General features: G+C 36.7%; 1 protein-coding gene across 4 annotated transcripts; it reads left to right on the top strand.

Annotated features, from left to right (window-relative positions):
* Window positions 1-591: 591 nt before the first annotated feature.
* Window positions 592-12,674, top strand: LOC131048308 (pentatricopeptide repeat-containing protein At5g59600). 4 transcript variants are annotated; one of them, XM_057982210.2, is made up of 3 exons: window positions 592-739; window positions 8,606-8,980; window positions 10,308-12,674. In XM_057982210.2, the coding sequence occupies exon 3, from the start codon at window positions 10,391-10,393 to the stop codon at window positions 12,569-12,571; it is 2,181 nt and encodes a 726-aa protein (XP_057838193.2). In that variant the 5' UTR covers window positions 592-739; window positions 8,606-8,980; window positions 10,308-10,390; the 3' UTR covers window positions 12,572-12,674. The 4 variants fall into 4 exon arrangements, with proteins under 4 accessions (XP_057838193.2, XP_057838194.2, XP_057838195.2 ...); XM_057982211.2 differs by having other exon boundaries at window positions 8,596-8,980; XM_057982212.2 differs by lacking the exon at window positions 8,606-8,980.
* Window positions 12,675-15,108: the final 2,434 nt, after the last annotated feature.

The raw sequence follows: 15,108 nt of genomic DNA, 5'->3' as shown, positions 1-15,108 counted from the left end.
TTTAATTTATTATTATTTTATAAAATATAAAGAAATATTTTATGTAAAAAAGGATTTTTTTAAGATCAATTAATATGTTTTTTAGAGGTTTGTTGACAAATTTTAATTATGAAATAACATATTCATTTTTAAAATTTAATCTTTATTTATTTTAAATTTTTGATTAATTATTTAATTAAAAAATTATATTTATACATTTATCTAAAAATTATAGTTTAAGTTATAAATTTAATTTTTTTAATTCTTTATTTATCTTGAAATTATTATATTTATATTAAATATTAACATTTTGATATCTAAATGATTGTCAAATTGAAGGTAAAAAATAAAAGCCTTTCTTAACATATTCTTTTCCTCCTCTATTCACAATAGAAGGTAATTACAACACTTTTAATTATACAATACATATACTTGTTTTTTAAAAAGATAAATGTTAAATTTAAATCAAATTTTAAAAATAAAATAATTAAATATTATCTTAAAAACAATTCAAATTTTGATAATTTATATTGTAATGGTCATTATCTATTTCTTTTTTATCTAATCTAAACTCATCACACTAATGACAGGAACTTGACGCTTTACGTCCTTGTTAAAAATCGCATTCAATATTTGAATTTTTTTTTCCAACGCTTCTCTTATTTATAGGCCATCGCATTTAAACATGCCATTTGCAGACGATGACACAGCATAGGAGAAACTTGTGAACCAGGAGATCATCTCCAGGCTTTACTACAAGGTTAGAATTTCTTTACACAAATATATTACATGCGTTTTGCAAGGTTAGTTCATCATTACACAAATATATTTTATGCGTTTTGCAGTTGAAACATTGTTCGTAATGATTACACTTCCTATCTGTTTAATGGCGTTTAGTGAACATTCAAAATGATTGATCATGATAGTAAACATGATTCATAAGGTTTTATAAGAGGAAAACGTATTTTGTTTTTAAGTGTCATGATTGATTTTTAACAATATTATTAGTAGCAGAAATTTTGGCACCTGTACGGTCTGAACTAAAGCAACCCTTTGATTCTAAGATCAGGAAGTCCATGTCCACATGATTAAAACTGGAATAGGGAAAAATGTGTACTACGACCAAATTTGTTATCGTGTACGTCAAGTGTAGTAGTCTAGGAAATCCACGCGAAATGCTTGACAGAATTCTTGAACCAGTGAGGTCTCCTGGACTATTTTTATTGCTAAACTGGAAGTACTCTTATTCATATGTATGCTAAATAAATGATTTGCACAAGGCAAGTTTCTTTGCCATGTGCCAAAGAAGTATACTGTCGTGAATTTGATTATTGTAGCCTAAGCTGAAAATGGAGAGCAAAGTGAAGAGCTGAGTCTGTTTTGTTAAATGCAATAGGAAGGATTATTCCTAGTTTGGTTGGTCCTGTTATTTTTCTTCAAGTGTGTGTGCGCTTGGGCGTGGGCTCTGTAATGGGGTTGGGGGATTTACAGTCACATAATAAAAAGTAGCCCTCAGTCAGATGTCTCTTGGCAAGTTCCCTTATTTACATTGATGTATAATTTGAAAAAACTGAGTCTTCATACTATGTGTTTGATAAAATATTAAAATGTCTCCAAAAATGGGTGTCATATAATGCTATGATTGTAGGCTATGCCCAAAGTGGGCATGCTGCAGAGGCCTTCTGATCCGTAAACTGGGGCAGCTATGTCACACCCCAATCATCAATAGATGGATTTTAATGTGAAGATCTCAGATTACCTCAATCATACACCAAACCACCTATGATGGATGCCAATCTCCATGGCATGGTCAGTCAAGGAATAAAAATAGAGAACCTCAACAAACATGCAGAATAAAATAAATAAAATATTGCAACACAACACAATATTGCAGGAGAAACCCTCAAATAGGCAGAAAACTCTGGTAAGAGTGAACACTTGCTCCCCATGGCACTAATCCACAATTATTTCAAATGATTTACATAGCTCTCATGGCTTTACAAAGCACTACCTCATGTTGTGAGCTCCCACAACTATCTTGAAGATGGCATCTCACTGCTACAACTCTTGCTACAGCAACAAAAATAAGGAATATAACCTCCATAAAGATAGGGAAGAGGACTAAAACCCCAACTCTGAATAAAGATTTCTCAAGACTCACATCCTCCATTACAAATGAGAGAAAGTCAACACAAAGTTAAAAATGGGTAGACAACATGCCTTCTTGGCATCCAGGGAGACCTTTTTCACATTTGGAGCTTCCGTGATACCTGCAACTACTCTACATGAAAGAAAACCCTTACACATGTAACAGTCCCATGTTGAACTAAAACCAGCAATAGAATGAAAATCCCCTGCCAGCCACTTCTAGGTGTGGAATGTGTAAAAAATTAAAACCTTCCTCCAAACAAAGGGAAGATCAAAAGGAATAGAGATCAAAGCGTTACATACTTTTGGAACCCTTAAAAGTCAATGAATGGTTCTAGTCCTGTATTTCCCATTGCTACCCTTGCAATTATTTGTGAGACTCAGGCCCCTACCATTCTATAGGTAGTCAGTAGATGCCTTAGTGGGGATCTTAGTTCCAGGGATTATAGTTAGACCACCGACCCACCCATCTATTGCCTTCCACCCACCTGGAGTGATTGTTCAACCATGGGGAGGATGGAGAGAAATAATGAATGCAATAAACTCCTCCCACCAGAGGCAGCTTATTGGAGTAATATTCCAGTCCCTAGATCTCCCATCCATGGGGAGCTTCCCGTCCCAGATCCATGACCGTGCTCCACTTGATCCTGTCGTCCTCCAATCCAGAGATGGATCTCTGTGAAAAAGGTTATGGGTGTTTTTAATTATAACATGACTCATTTGTCCATCATGCAACTGCTGTTATTGTTGTCACGAAGGATTGTGCCATGTTGCTAAGCTGCGAGTTCAGCAATCCCATGAAACATGAAATGATCCTCAAGCCTGTGAGTTGCCTATCTTGAAGATCAATCTCCAGAGTGATTTGGTTTTCTTGATGAACCTCCTGCAAACTAACCTCTGATGGGAAAAGTGATAGAAGGGAACTTGAATTGAAAACCTATCCTAGGAGGTGATGCACCAAATGATAAGACTTGCTTGCAGCCCTAACTCACAATGATTCTTAAATGAAAGCTTTATTTTATTCACAACTCAATTGAATCATTCAATACATCAGTATTTCACATGAAAGTTCTAGTTTCAATGCTTGTTTAAAGGAAAATAAGAGATTTTCACAATTTCAATTTATTGAAATACCAAATACATAACCTATGACCTGTACCAAAATGAAATCTCTTTGCACCAAAATGGAGTTTTGGATGAGACAAAACCAAAGGGTTTGCATATAAATCACCGAAATTTGATCAAATCAATCAATCACCATTTGAAAACAAGAAATTACTAAGGAAAATGCTGCTTTTATTGATAATAAAGGAGTTCTCTGCTGTTACAAATCTGGAAAAGCTGAGTTACAATTGCATTTCTAAGCCTGAAAGAGCTTTGAAAAAGCTACAATACATGCCAGAGAAAGAAAAGAACTCCAGGAAAGACAGAAAAGAAGAAGACTGATAGGAAAAGAGGAGCTTTTTTAACTGATAGCTTGAGCTGGAGATGAACTCTATCACTGAACTGAAAGATCTCCTTGGAATCTGCTTCAACTGGTGGTCTTCTACCTTGGTTTCTTCTTCAAGTTTGCATGATGAAGCCTTTGGGGTGGAATTTGAGAGAAAAGCATGCAAGAAGGTGCTTCAAACTGCTCAGAACTGAAGGCTAACTGCTTGATAAGGTGGCCTAAGTGGTGACTAACCCAAGAGGGGCTTCTAACTGCACTTAAACTGCTGCAATCACCTTCAAAATTCCCCCTTTTCAGGCCTAAAACTTGATGTTTAAATTTCACTTCAGTTTTTACCTCTTTAACTAGTCCTTGTCCTTGATTACACAGTAGCATATACGATCACTGTTATTCTTTTAAGCTGCAACTATTGCTTTGGTGGCTACTGTAGCTTTACTTTTCTGTGACTGTACTAGGGTTTGTTCAAGAATGACGCATCTTTCTTGTGATCTAAGGTTGCTCTACTATGTATTGGTCTATGACATCACTGTACTTAACAACCTTACTGCTTACATCATGGTATTTTGCCAAATAGCTCACTGTTGTGAGTGCTCTATGTTGACTACGCTTTATCATCTGTGGCTTTGTTTGACAGTCCCATGAAGCTGCAATACCCCTCTTCCTCAGTGCATTATCTTGCATCTTTATTGATACAGCTCCAATACTGGTAAAGATTGTTCTTTCTACTCAATGGCTTAAAAAGATTCTTTGAAGCTGTGATCAAATCTCAGAACTGGAACACCATTTAATCAATTTGATCTTTGACAGTCTTTCTATTGTTACCGTCCATTCTTTACTCTCAATCGAGCAAACAATGACTGTCTCCTTTATATGACTGTAAACTTTAGAGTTTGACTGTATATCCTGCAAAAAGTGAGGCTATGGCATGCTTTCTTTGTAAGCTTTTCATTCATGTCATCCATGCTTTCAACGTTGGGCTTGTAATTGCTACTTTATGCTGCTAAGGACAGTCTTATGGCTTGTTCCCCTGTGATAGGGCTGTGATCTTTATGGCTCTGTCATAGACTCCATGACTTCTAGCCTTGAACTCTTTGCTTAATGCTTCGTCACTATTACCAAACTGAGATCTTATTTAGCTTTTCTGCTCTTGAGTCTACTTTTTTAAAAGTGAACAAACACCATGTACTTTTCCTTTATTGCTGAGAGTATTATGTATGACTGACTTACATCTTGAATGCACTTTAATTGAGACCGTTCTTCATAAATGTGGTGCCTTCTTGATCACTGTTTTCATTGTTCTTAAGGACTGTTCACGATGCTTATCCTGTGCTGTATCTCTTCATAGAACTGTCAAATACTGCTTTGGCCCTCTGACATTATATGATCTCTGTTCTCTTTTTTTTTTCTTTTTTGAAGGGGTTGTGACCTTCATGCCTATGAGCCTATGAGCCTATGATGAAGACAATACTACAATATACTTTCAAAGCTTATCATTGACTGTGTTTCTGAGGCTATGATACCTCTGTTATGGTGTCATGGAATGTGTATACCTCTGTCTTGTCAAAGCCTTTGGTTGATGCATTAGGAACCCACTGTTTTGAACCCCTCACCTTCTTGACTGTTTTTCCTTTGTCCTCTGTTCATCACCATGTGTATGTATCTTGTAAGACTAGCTTATTTATTGTTAGGACTGATCACCTCTTCTACTGTGCTCTGGGATTTGTTCTCGAACCTGCCTTCTAATGGCTGCTCATGATTCTTTGGGGCTTTCATGCTCTTCTAGACTGTGAAAGGCTCTCTTATCTACCCTTAGGACTGTGATATATTCATGCTACTGTTTTTCTTTGACTTTATTCTCTGTCCACAAGGACTCTTCATGATCACACTGTCTTTGAAAGCTATTACGATAAGATAAAACCATGTTTAGTGGCTTTTCTTCACCTTTACTGTCATCTTGCCATGATACTCCCGCTCACTGATCTTGAACTGTGACAAATGTCTTTTTATATACCATTATGACTGTACTGATGTGACCTAGGACTGCTCTTTCTGTCATATGCTTTTGAAGATGCCTTCACTGTTTTTGATGTCTTTGATTCATTATCTCATACTGCCTTGTGACTGTCCAAATGTCCTTCAAAAGACTTCTTTATGAATGCTCTTTTTGTAGCTATTCTGATTGCAGATTTGTTAATGGGCTGCATATGTGCCTGATCTCTAGGGCTGCATGTGTTCTTACTGATGGATGCTCATAATGCTATTCACCTGCCGCTGTCTTCAATGACCGTTCTTCATTGCCTTTTTGATCTTTGGCACTGTTCTAGCTCAATCATTTTGTGATGCAAATATCTCAAGCAAATACTGTTTCTATCCATAGTCAAATGACAAAGGGCTGTCATAAATCTGTTCTATAATGTTTCCTTGGAGAACTATTTGGGCTGCAATCTGTGTATGATGTTGGCACTATCTTTGTGCTTTGATTTGATGTCTCTATCCTTTGATGACAACCAAAACATTCTTTTGGGTATACTACTCTATTGGCTGAGTTTGATCATTGTCTTTTGTGCTTGTGATGCCTGATGCTCTATGAAAGAAACCTAGCCACTTTGCATAGTGTTGCTAGTATGAGTTTTTTTTGTTGTCTCAGATCTTGATAGCTGTGATAATGATGTGTTCTTCTTTTATTAGACTTGTGTATGATCATTGTGTGAATGATCTTAAAGGGTAGCGTTCTCTGCTCTTTCCTTTTTGCTTTTTTGTGATACCTTTGCTTTTGTTGTATGGACAGTGAGCTTTGAATGACTGTCATGGCTCTTTTCTCTGTTTTGTGTTTAGAAGCACCTCATTGTGTTGTTGATCTATTCACCAAAACCTTCAAGTTTGTCTTCCTTTCTTATGCTGTCGAACTTAGAAAAACTAACCCCCATTTTGGTTTTTAAGAGAAAATATCACAAAGATTATAATAAAAACCTTTCTCTTGCAGTTTTGGTAGTTTTCTTTCATTTGTTTGCAGAAAATAAAAACATAAACCCCTTCCTCATATATATGATATGAACTCTTTTCCCAAACTATAACAGGAGGGTTTCAAGGAGGTAGAAAATACCTATATTTTTTAGAGAGCGAGCATGGGTTTTGCATGACAAATTCTACAGGTGCAAGGAAGATCTACTCATGTATATCTTGCTGTTATAATGCAGCTTTGCGCTCAAAACACTTGAAATGTACTGTTGACTGCTCAGAAACCACCATGAATGCCGTTAAAACTGATCCTCTCGCGCATATCTTTTGGCATGCTACAGATCACTGTTCTTTGTCGAACTTTTAGTGGAAAAACAGAGATATAGGAGGGTCTGCATGTAGTTTCTTTCATCGGTATCTCCATATTCACGGTGAAACAGCAAAAGAACAGAGAACTCCACTCAAGACTTCAGAGAAACCCTAAAAAGCTCCGTGAAACTCTTCATGAACTTTGAGTTTTGCATTTTAAATAACCACATTTGTTGACCTTTCAACGTAAGAGGGAAAATTTTGGAAAATTTAGCTCAAAAACAAAAAGAAAGATGTTTTAGGAAGCCATCCTTATAACCTTCAAGATGCTTTAATTAATACCTTGGTCCTCTTTCTCTCTAAATACCTTCCTTAATAGCTCCTCATTTAGGCATAAAGCTATTTTTGGCCCCGAGGTTAAAAATAGGCAACAGTTATGTTTTGGCAGCATGTATGATGCTGATTTTGCCACAGACAATGTTTATGCTACATGTAAAAGTCACTAAAATGAACGAAATTTCTGCAATTTTTAGTAGCAGACTGTGTGACTTTGGCAATAAACTATGTGACTTTAGCAGCAACTATGTGCTTCAACAACACTTAAGTAGAAACCTCATCAACATCCTCTTGGAGCCATAACTTACTCATATGGTCTTGAGAAGTGCCATTTATTAATTGTTTTTCTGGGTTTCTAGGGTTTGGGGATGGGTTTCTGGGGTGGCAATTTTTTTTCAATATTTCAGGAATGGCAGGGGATGGCGGAGGGACAGTGACAAGCTAAAATAGACATATTTTAAAAGTAAATGCAGAATTGAGAACACGATACAATAATTGATCAATGATAAATTAATAATTAATCAAACAGTGCCCATTGTTAAATCATAAATTTCAAAATAATTATTTGAATAGTTAAAAACTTAAAATAATGAAATCATTTAAATATTTAATACACTATTATTTCTGTCCTTAGAAGCCCAAATAAATAGTTCTTTTTCAAGATGTCTCCCATAGTGAGAGGGTTGTCCTTGGGCCATCCCCCAATTTTGGAAAAATAAGGGTATGGGGTGGGGACATTTTGTCCTCGAAATACCCCCTTTTTCAAATGACAGAAAACATCCAAGGACACTTCATTTTTTTAAATTGCATAGAATTTTGAAAGGAATTTGAATATACAAAAATATTCAACCTTCGACTCCCTTCAACCATTTTTTTGTCTTGCAACAAAATTGCACAAGGCCTTGACACTCCTTTACCTCATGCAGCTGTTAGGCATAATGCCAGATGTTGTCTCATGGACTGCAATTATTACATGTTATGCTTAGAGTGACCATTGTGATGCAGCCTTCAAACACTTCATCAAATGAAGCTCACAAGCCCAAACCTGGGTGTGATCTCATGCAATCAATTGCTTGTAGCTTAGCCACTGGGTTGAGGAAATGAGCATCTTTTATCGAATTCAATATAATCGATTTAAAAGCAAATTCTGTCACTACTGCAATGAGCTTGTGTCAACTTAGCAGCTCTATATAAAAGAAAGGGATCTACAACTATACAAGCAGTGTTGGATTTGATGTTAATGCCTTAATATGTTGGAATTGATTTTAAAAATATTTACTATTTCTAGGAAACATATTGTTTTCTATAATACAATGATTGCTGCCTATGCGATGCATGGTGATGGGGAGCTTGTATGCATACTCTTTCAAAAAACCACAAAAGAGCACTACACCTGTATGCATGACCTTTTTCAGTTGAGTGCAGTTCCTGGACAAGACTTGCTGCCTAAACTCGAAATGCTGTTGGAAGGTGATATTTGGGAGCAGGGGCCTTTAGTTGAAGCCTGTAAAATCAATTGTAATTCAGAATTAGGAAAAAGTGAAGTAGAAACATCTTGTTGAGTTGGACCTGAAAATTCTGGATCTTATGTACTACTTTCAAACATCTATACTGCATTTTGCAAGTGGGATGATGTAGCAGACGTCAGAAAGTTGATGAAATGCAGGAGCTTAAGAAAGACCCTTGGAATCAGCTGGATTTGGATAAAAAACAGAGTGAATGGGTTCTCTGTCGGAGACACATTTTCCACAAACATACAAAGACTTATGCATGCTGGAGAGCTTGTATTTACAGATGAAGGTAACTAATTATGTACCTTATGCAACTTTTTATACCGAATGATGATGAATTAAAAAATGTATTTTTTGTATATAGTGAGAGAGATTGACCTTTGTTTTGGTTTTAAAAAATATAGTATGATATGCTCAAGAAGTTGTCTATAGGAAAGTAAATGTTGCCTTGAAAATTATCAGAAACATTTCAGCGCTGCTTGTTTTAATTGTGGAAGTTGATCATGCTGGATGTTTATCCAAAAAAATCAGTTTCTATAATTTGCTTAACCCAAGTCATAATTTTAGAGTGCATAAAGGGAGGCATGCAAAAGTGTGAGGAGCCATTTTTTTGCAGGAGTATGCAGATGTATCTAATAAATAATTTGCATTTATGTGGATAGATAAAATGAAGAAAACTATCATGTGTTCATAAAATAAAATGCTCAAGTTTCAAAACTTCAAATAGAAGTGAAATTGGCAATCTAGTACTTAAAATGGATTTCCTGACAACAGCATCTAGTATTTAATGGTATTGTTGACCAAGACACTGAATTTTATCTGGGTGGAAAACCTATCTAGGATGAACATGAAAAAATAAGGCAGTTTGTGTTTCCACTATTATCAATCATCCTGTTTAACATGAATTTATGACATACAAGAGTCCAACCTCCAAGAGTGAATGTTTTCCTCTGCCTAATGCATCATAACATTGGTACACAATAACCTGATAATTATGCAGTTGAAGCTTTACTGAAATATCACCTTGCACACTCATCTCCTTGGCACATACATTGCTCTATGTTGGTGGATAAACCATCTCAAAAGAATTCAGATTCTGGATGCCTGCAGCCTGCTCACTTCTCTATATTTTTTTATTCGTTTATCATTTTAGGTGGACCTCTTGTCAACCTTAGTGAATGCTAGTTTTAAATTGTTTCTGAGTTTTTTTTTGGTTTTTTTCAACAATGTCTATGGTCTGCTAGGTGAATGAAGTTATGCATTTAAAACAAAATATTCCTTAAAACAAGCTGCAGTCAAGTGTACAATTACTTTTTGTGTCTCTATATAAGCATGTCACTTAAATGATCTAAATGTGCTAATTTTGTAATTTATTAAAATCTTTTTTCAAGTTTTGGTAACTTAACTGTGTGGCTTACTATGGCAATCAATTGAATCACGTTTGATTGCAGACTTATTTCTTTTTGTGTCTCTATATAAGCATGTCACTTAAATGATCTAAATATGCTAATTTTTGTAATTTATTAAAATCTTTTTTCAAGTTTTGGTAACTTAACTGTGTGGCTTACTATGGCAATCGATTGAATCACTAACTGTAGATAATTGTTTGATTGCAGACTTATTTCAAGGATCTCCTGTATAAACTAAAATATTGGTGTCCTGATGACATCACTAAAACTTTTTTCCGTAAATATCCGTGATGGCAAGGATGATGTCAACAATGAGAGCATTAAACTCAGCAATGACATTGATACTAGAACTCAAAGAGGCAATCCTGCAAACACAAAGTTACAAACTGCATTTCTTAGCTAGGATTCAACATCGAAATAATGAGATTAAACTTATATCTGGTAGTCTCATGAATTATCATACTGATTGCATATCAAACTTATTCAGCAATGAATTCACTGAGAAGCTCAACTGGGATTCACAAAGAAAAGAATCTCATGCTTATATGGTAAAAACTGGGATTGAAAATGTCACATTTAATCAAACAAAGCTTGTTCTCACATATTTGGAGTCTGGGAATTTGGGAGGTGCATTTCAAGTATTAAACAAAATTCCTAATCCAAATTTGTTCTTGTGGACCGCTATGATAAGGGCCTATACCAAGCAGGGCTACTATGCAGAGGCCCTTATATTGTTTAATGAAATCCATGCTGCAGAAATCAAGGCAAGCCCTTTCATTTTGGCAAGTGTTATCAAGGCATGTGCAGGCCTAAAAACTTTACAGAAGGGAAAGGAGATTCATTGTTATACTATTTCAAACGGATATGAATCAAACGTGTTTCTATCTGGTGCACTTGTGGATATGTATGCCAAATGCAAAAGAATCGAGTTTGCATGCCAAATGTTTAACAAAATGCCCCAAAGAAATGTGGTAACATGGAATGTGGCAATTACAGGTTATGCACAGAATGGGTATCCAGAGGAAGCCTTCAATCTTTTTCATCAAATGCAATTAGAAGAAATCAAGCCTAATTTAATTACCATGATTATTGTTCTTAGGGTGTGCGCCAGTTTAAGGAGCCTGCAACAGGGCAAAGAGGTACATAGCTATGCTATTAAAGCTGGATATGATTTGGACGTTGCTGTGGGTACTGTTCTTGTTAACATGTACGTTAAATGCAGAAATATAGAAGATGCATGCTACTTGTTTGAGCAAATTCCTGAAAGAAATCTTGTCTCATGGAATGTGATGATTGCAGGATTTGCTCAGAATGGGAAACCTGAAGATGCCCAGCGACTATTCTGTCAAATGCAATTGGAAGGAATTAAGCCAGATGTTATCACATGGAATGCAATGATTGCAGGTTATGCTCAGAGTGGGTGTGGTGATGAGGCCTTAAAAGTGTTTGATCAGATGCAGACATTGGGCATAAAACCAAATGTGGTTACGTGGAATTCTATAATTGCAGGGTATGCCCAAAATGAACACAAGGATAAGGCCTTGAAATCATTACATCAAATGCTACTGTCAGGTGCAATACCTAATTCGGTTACCGTTGCAAGTGTTCTTCCTGTCTGTGCCGACATTGCATCTTTGCATCACGGAAAAGAGATTCATGCATATATGGTCAGGTGTGGTTTCATGTCAGACATCATTGCAGGGAGTGCTCTTGTGGATATGTATGCCAAATGTGGGAATGTAGAGATAGCTCATAACGTATTTGACAAATTCTCTCGAGCTGATTTGGTATTATGGAACACAATGATTGCTGGCTATGCGATGCATGGGCAGAGTGAATGTGCTCTTACACTCTTTAACCAAATGCAAAAGGAAAATATGAAGCCAGATCACGTCACTTTCATTGGTGTTCTCTCTGCATGCAGCCATGCGGGACTTGTTCAGAAAGGTTGGGAACATTTTTTTTCCATGAATCAAGTTTATAATATTCAACCCCAAGTGGAACACTATGCTTGCATGGTTGACCTTCTTGGTCGTGCTGGGTGCTTGGATGAAGCTCATAGAATTATCATTAATATGTCAATACAGCCTGATTCTCGTATATGGGGTGCTTTGCTTAGTGCTTGCAGAACCCATTGCAATCCGGAGCTAGGAGAATGGGCTGCAGGACATCTTTTTCAAGTAGATCCTGACAATATTGGTAGTTATGTCCTATTATCAAACATCTATGCTGCAGCAGGCCGATGGGATGACGTAGCAAAGACTAGAATACTAATGCGGGATAGGGGACTCCAAAAGAAACCAGGATCTAGCTGGGTTGAGGTTAAAAACCGAACTCACACATTCACAGCAGGAGACACATCACATCCACAAATGAAGGAAATCTATGCCATGCTAGACATTTTGGGTAAACAGATGAAGTTAGCAGGTTATGTACCTAAGACAAAGTTTACAAATCATGATGAGGATTAGGACAATCTAGAGTTTGGATTTGAGCGGTGAAGGTGTTTTCTTGTTAAAAGTGATTTTTTAAATAAAATAAAATATTCTTTATTTAATATATATTTATTTAGTATTTGATATTTTTATTTTTATTTAATTTACTAATCATTTAAAATTTTAATATAAAATGATTTGCATATAAAATAAAATAGAAAGTTGATTTACAAGTAATAGTGGCTCTAAGAATTGAAATTAAAAGCGAATAGAAATGGCTCTGCAATTCTTCGGACAAAGTAGTCACCAGAACAGGGGTTTCAATAATCACAATGTAGGGATTCCTTCAACAACCGGTAGGGCTCCCCCTTTGCAGAATCAACCATGGCAAATGGTGAAAAGCAGGCGAGCTGCTAAAGCTGAAAGAAGAAGGGAAGCTAGGGTTTCGATAGACCTGTCGAATGTTTGGGCGGTTCCCATTACATCACGAATCCCAGGCTGTGCCACAAAGGCAAATCACATCCCCTTAGGAACTAGGGCAGCTGCATCTGACCCATGTCAATCCCTTCAAAGGCCCCTGCAGAATTCACAACCACGCTTCAATCAAGCAGAGGGTTTCAAAAAACCTACCGGTGTTGGAGGAATAACCCTGCCACATCGACGCCACAATTTAAAAGACATCGAGCCTGCTTCGGTGATTAGGAATTCTCTTAACCATGTAAGTAATGCCACCCTCAAGGCAAGAAGGAGTAAGTGTGCCCTAAAGCCGGTAACACCCAACCTGGATTGCATTAAAATCTCTACTCCCAGTGCCACCCTGGAGTTGAGGAATTACTGCGAAGAGCATAGGCTTTTTGCAAAATGGGGAGGAAATGACCAACCCCTTGCAGAAATTGCTAAATGGTGGAAAGAAACATTCCAAGGACAGGTAAGTATCACTGCCCTAGCTAATAATTTTTTGTATATCGAATGCCATAAGAAAACGCTGAAAACTAAGCTATTGTATGAGGAGCATGTTTTTTACAATAGAGCAAATTTTAATTTCATCGACTGGCAATCGAAATTCGATGCTAACAAATTTGAATTCAAATCAGCCTCTAAATGGATTGAAATTTGCAATGTTCCTATTGAATTAATGCATGCCAAAATCCTCATAGAAATTGGGGATAAATTAGGCAAATTCATAGCCGTAGAAGCAAATTGGTCGGAAAAATCCGATATCAAAATTTTAATAGAAGTAGATAATGGCATGAAGAATTTAAAGAATATAACCCTAGATACAGTAGATGACAATTATATCTTATCTCCGGTATGGTATCATGGTCCGATCTTTGAGAATTTATCCTTCTGCAAAAGGATTAACCCTAGCATACAAAAGCCTCAGGTCCCAAAACTAGATAAGCATAAAGAGACGTTTAACAGAGTGGATATTCAATTTAACAATGATATTGGCGGTTTCGTCATCAATGCTGACCCTCAAGAGGTATATAATCATGCAACCCCCCCTCCTCCCTCTGATCTACGTGCAGGAAATAATCCAGACAAGATAGAACATAATAACGAGTCCCTTGAGGGTATGGGAACTTCACACATCGGTGAAAATTTGATGGTACTTCTTGCATGGTATGTATCCATGGGCAACCTAATAGCATATTGTACCCCAATTCTCTGTCTAGGACTTGAAAGGTGATGTTTGTTGTAACTGGTCCCACTGGTACTGGTAAAGTCACCACACCCTTAGAAGGGTGTTCCTCGTCATCATAGGCTTTGATATTGATTCTCTTGGGAGAATCAATATAATGTTCAAAATATCCCAAAACTTTGATAAAATGTAGTGTGCATATGTTAAGGCCAGCTCCACCATCTATAAGCACTCTTTGAACCTTCTTTCGGTGAACCAAATCTTCTAAGTGCAAGGGATCATTATGCATGGGTCGGTCTGTAGGTACATCCTATTCAATGAATGCGACCTTTGAAGCTGCCAAGTTTCCAACCATAGATTAGAATGTGTTCTCATCAATATCTCTAGCAACAACTGAATCTTGTAAGGCTTTGTCCAGGGCTGCCTTATGAGCCGGCGAGATGCGCAGTAGTTCAAATAATGAAATTTGGGCTGGAGTTCGCTTCAATTGATCCACCATATTGTAGTTGCTAGTTGTTGAAGAGGGATTTGAAGGTACCCCTTGTAATGTGACCTTTGATCTTCTAGTGATGACATCATAGTCTCTGTTTGTGGGATTTATTGTGATTGTAGCCACCATTTCATCTCTTGCACTTAGTGTGTTTATGGCATAGTCGAATGCGCCATTGGTATAGTTGGCAGTATTGTTTTGTGCATTGGAACTAGAATCCTTTCCTTGTCATGTTTGACGAAAGGATCCTTAAAAATGGTATGATCTGTTTTTGGTGACTTATTGGTATCCACAGTAATGTCACCTTGATCAATGAGATCTTGGATGAGGTTTTTCAATTTGTAGCAACTTGTTGTCTTGTGACCATTATTGTGGTGATACTCATAGAAATCATTGTCATTCCACCAAGCGGGCTTGAATGGACCTGATTCAAATGGTCTA

The sequence above is a fragment of the Cryptomeria japonica genome, chromosome 9, assembly GCF_030272615.1.
Source record: "Cryptomeria japonica chromosome 9, Sugi_1.0, whole genome shotgun sequence".
NCBI classification, from domain to species: Eukaryota; Viridiplantae; Streptophyta; class Pinopsida; order Cupressales; family Cupressaceae; genus Cryptomeria; species Cryptomeria japonica.
Note: the sequence above shows the minus strand (reverse complement) of the source record. Positions and strands in the feature narration are given on the sequence as shown.

Coding starts and splice junctions, on each gene's coding strand:
- LOC131048308 (XM_057982212.2), top strand. CDS start 10,391: ATGGCAAGGATGATGTCAACAATGAGAGCATTAAACTCAGCAATGACA.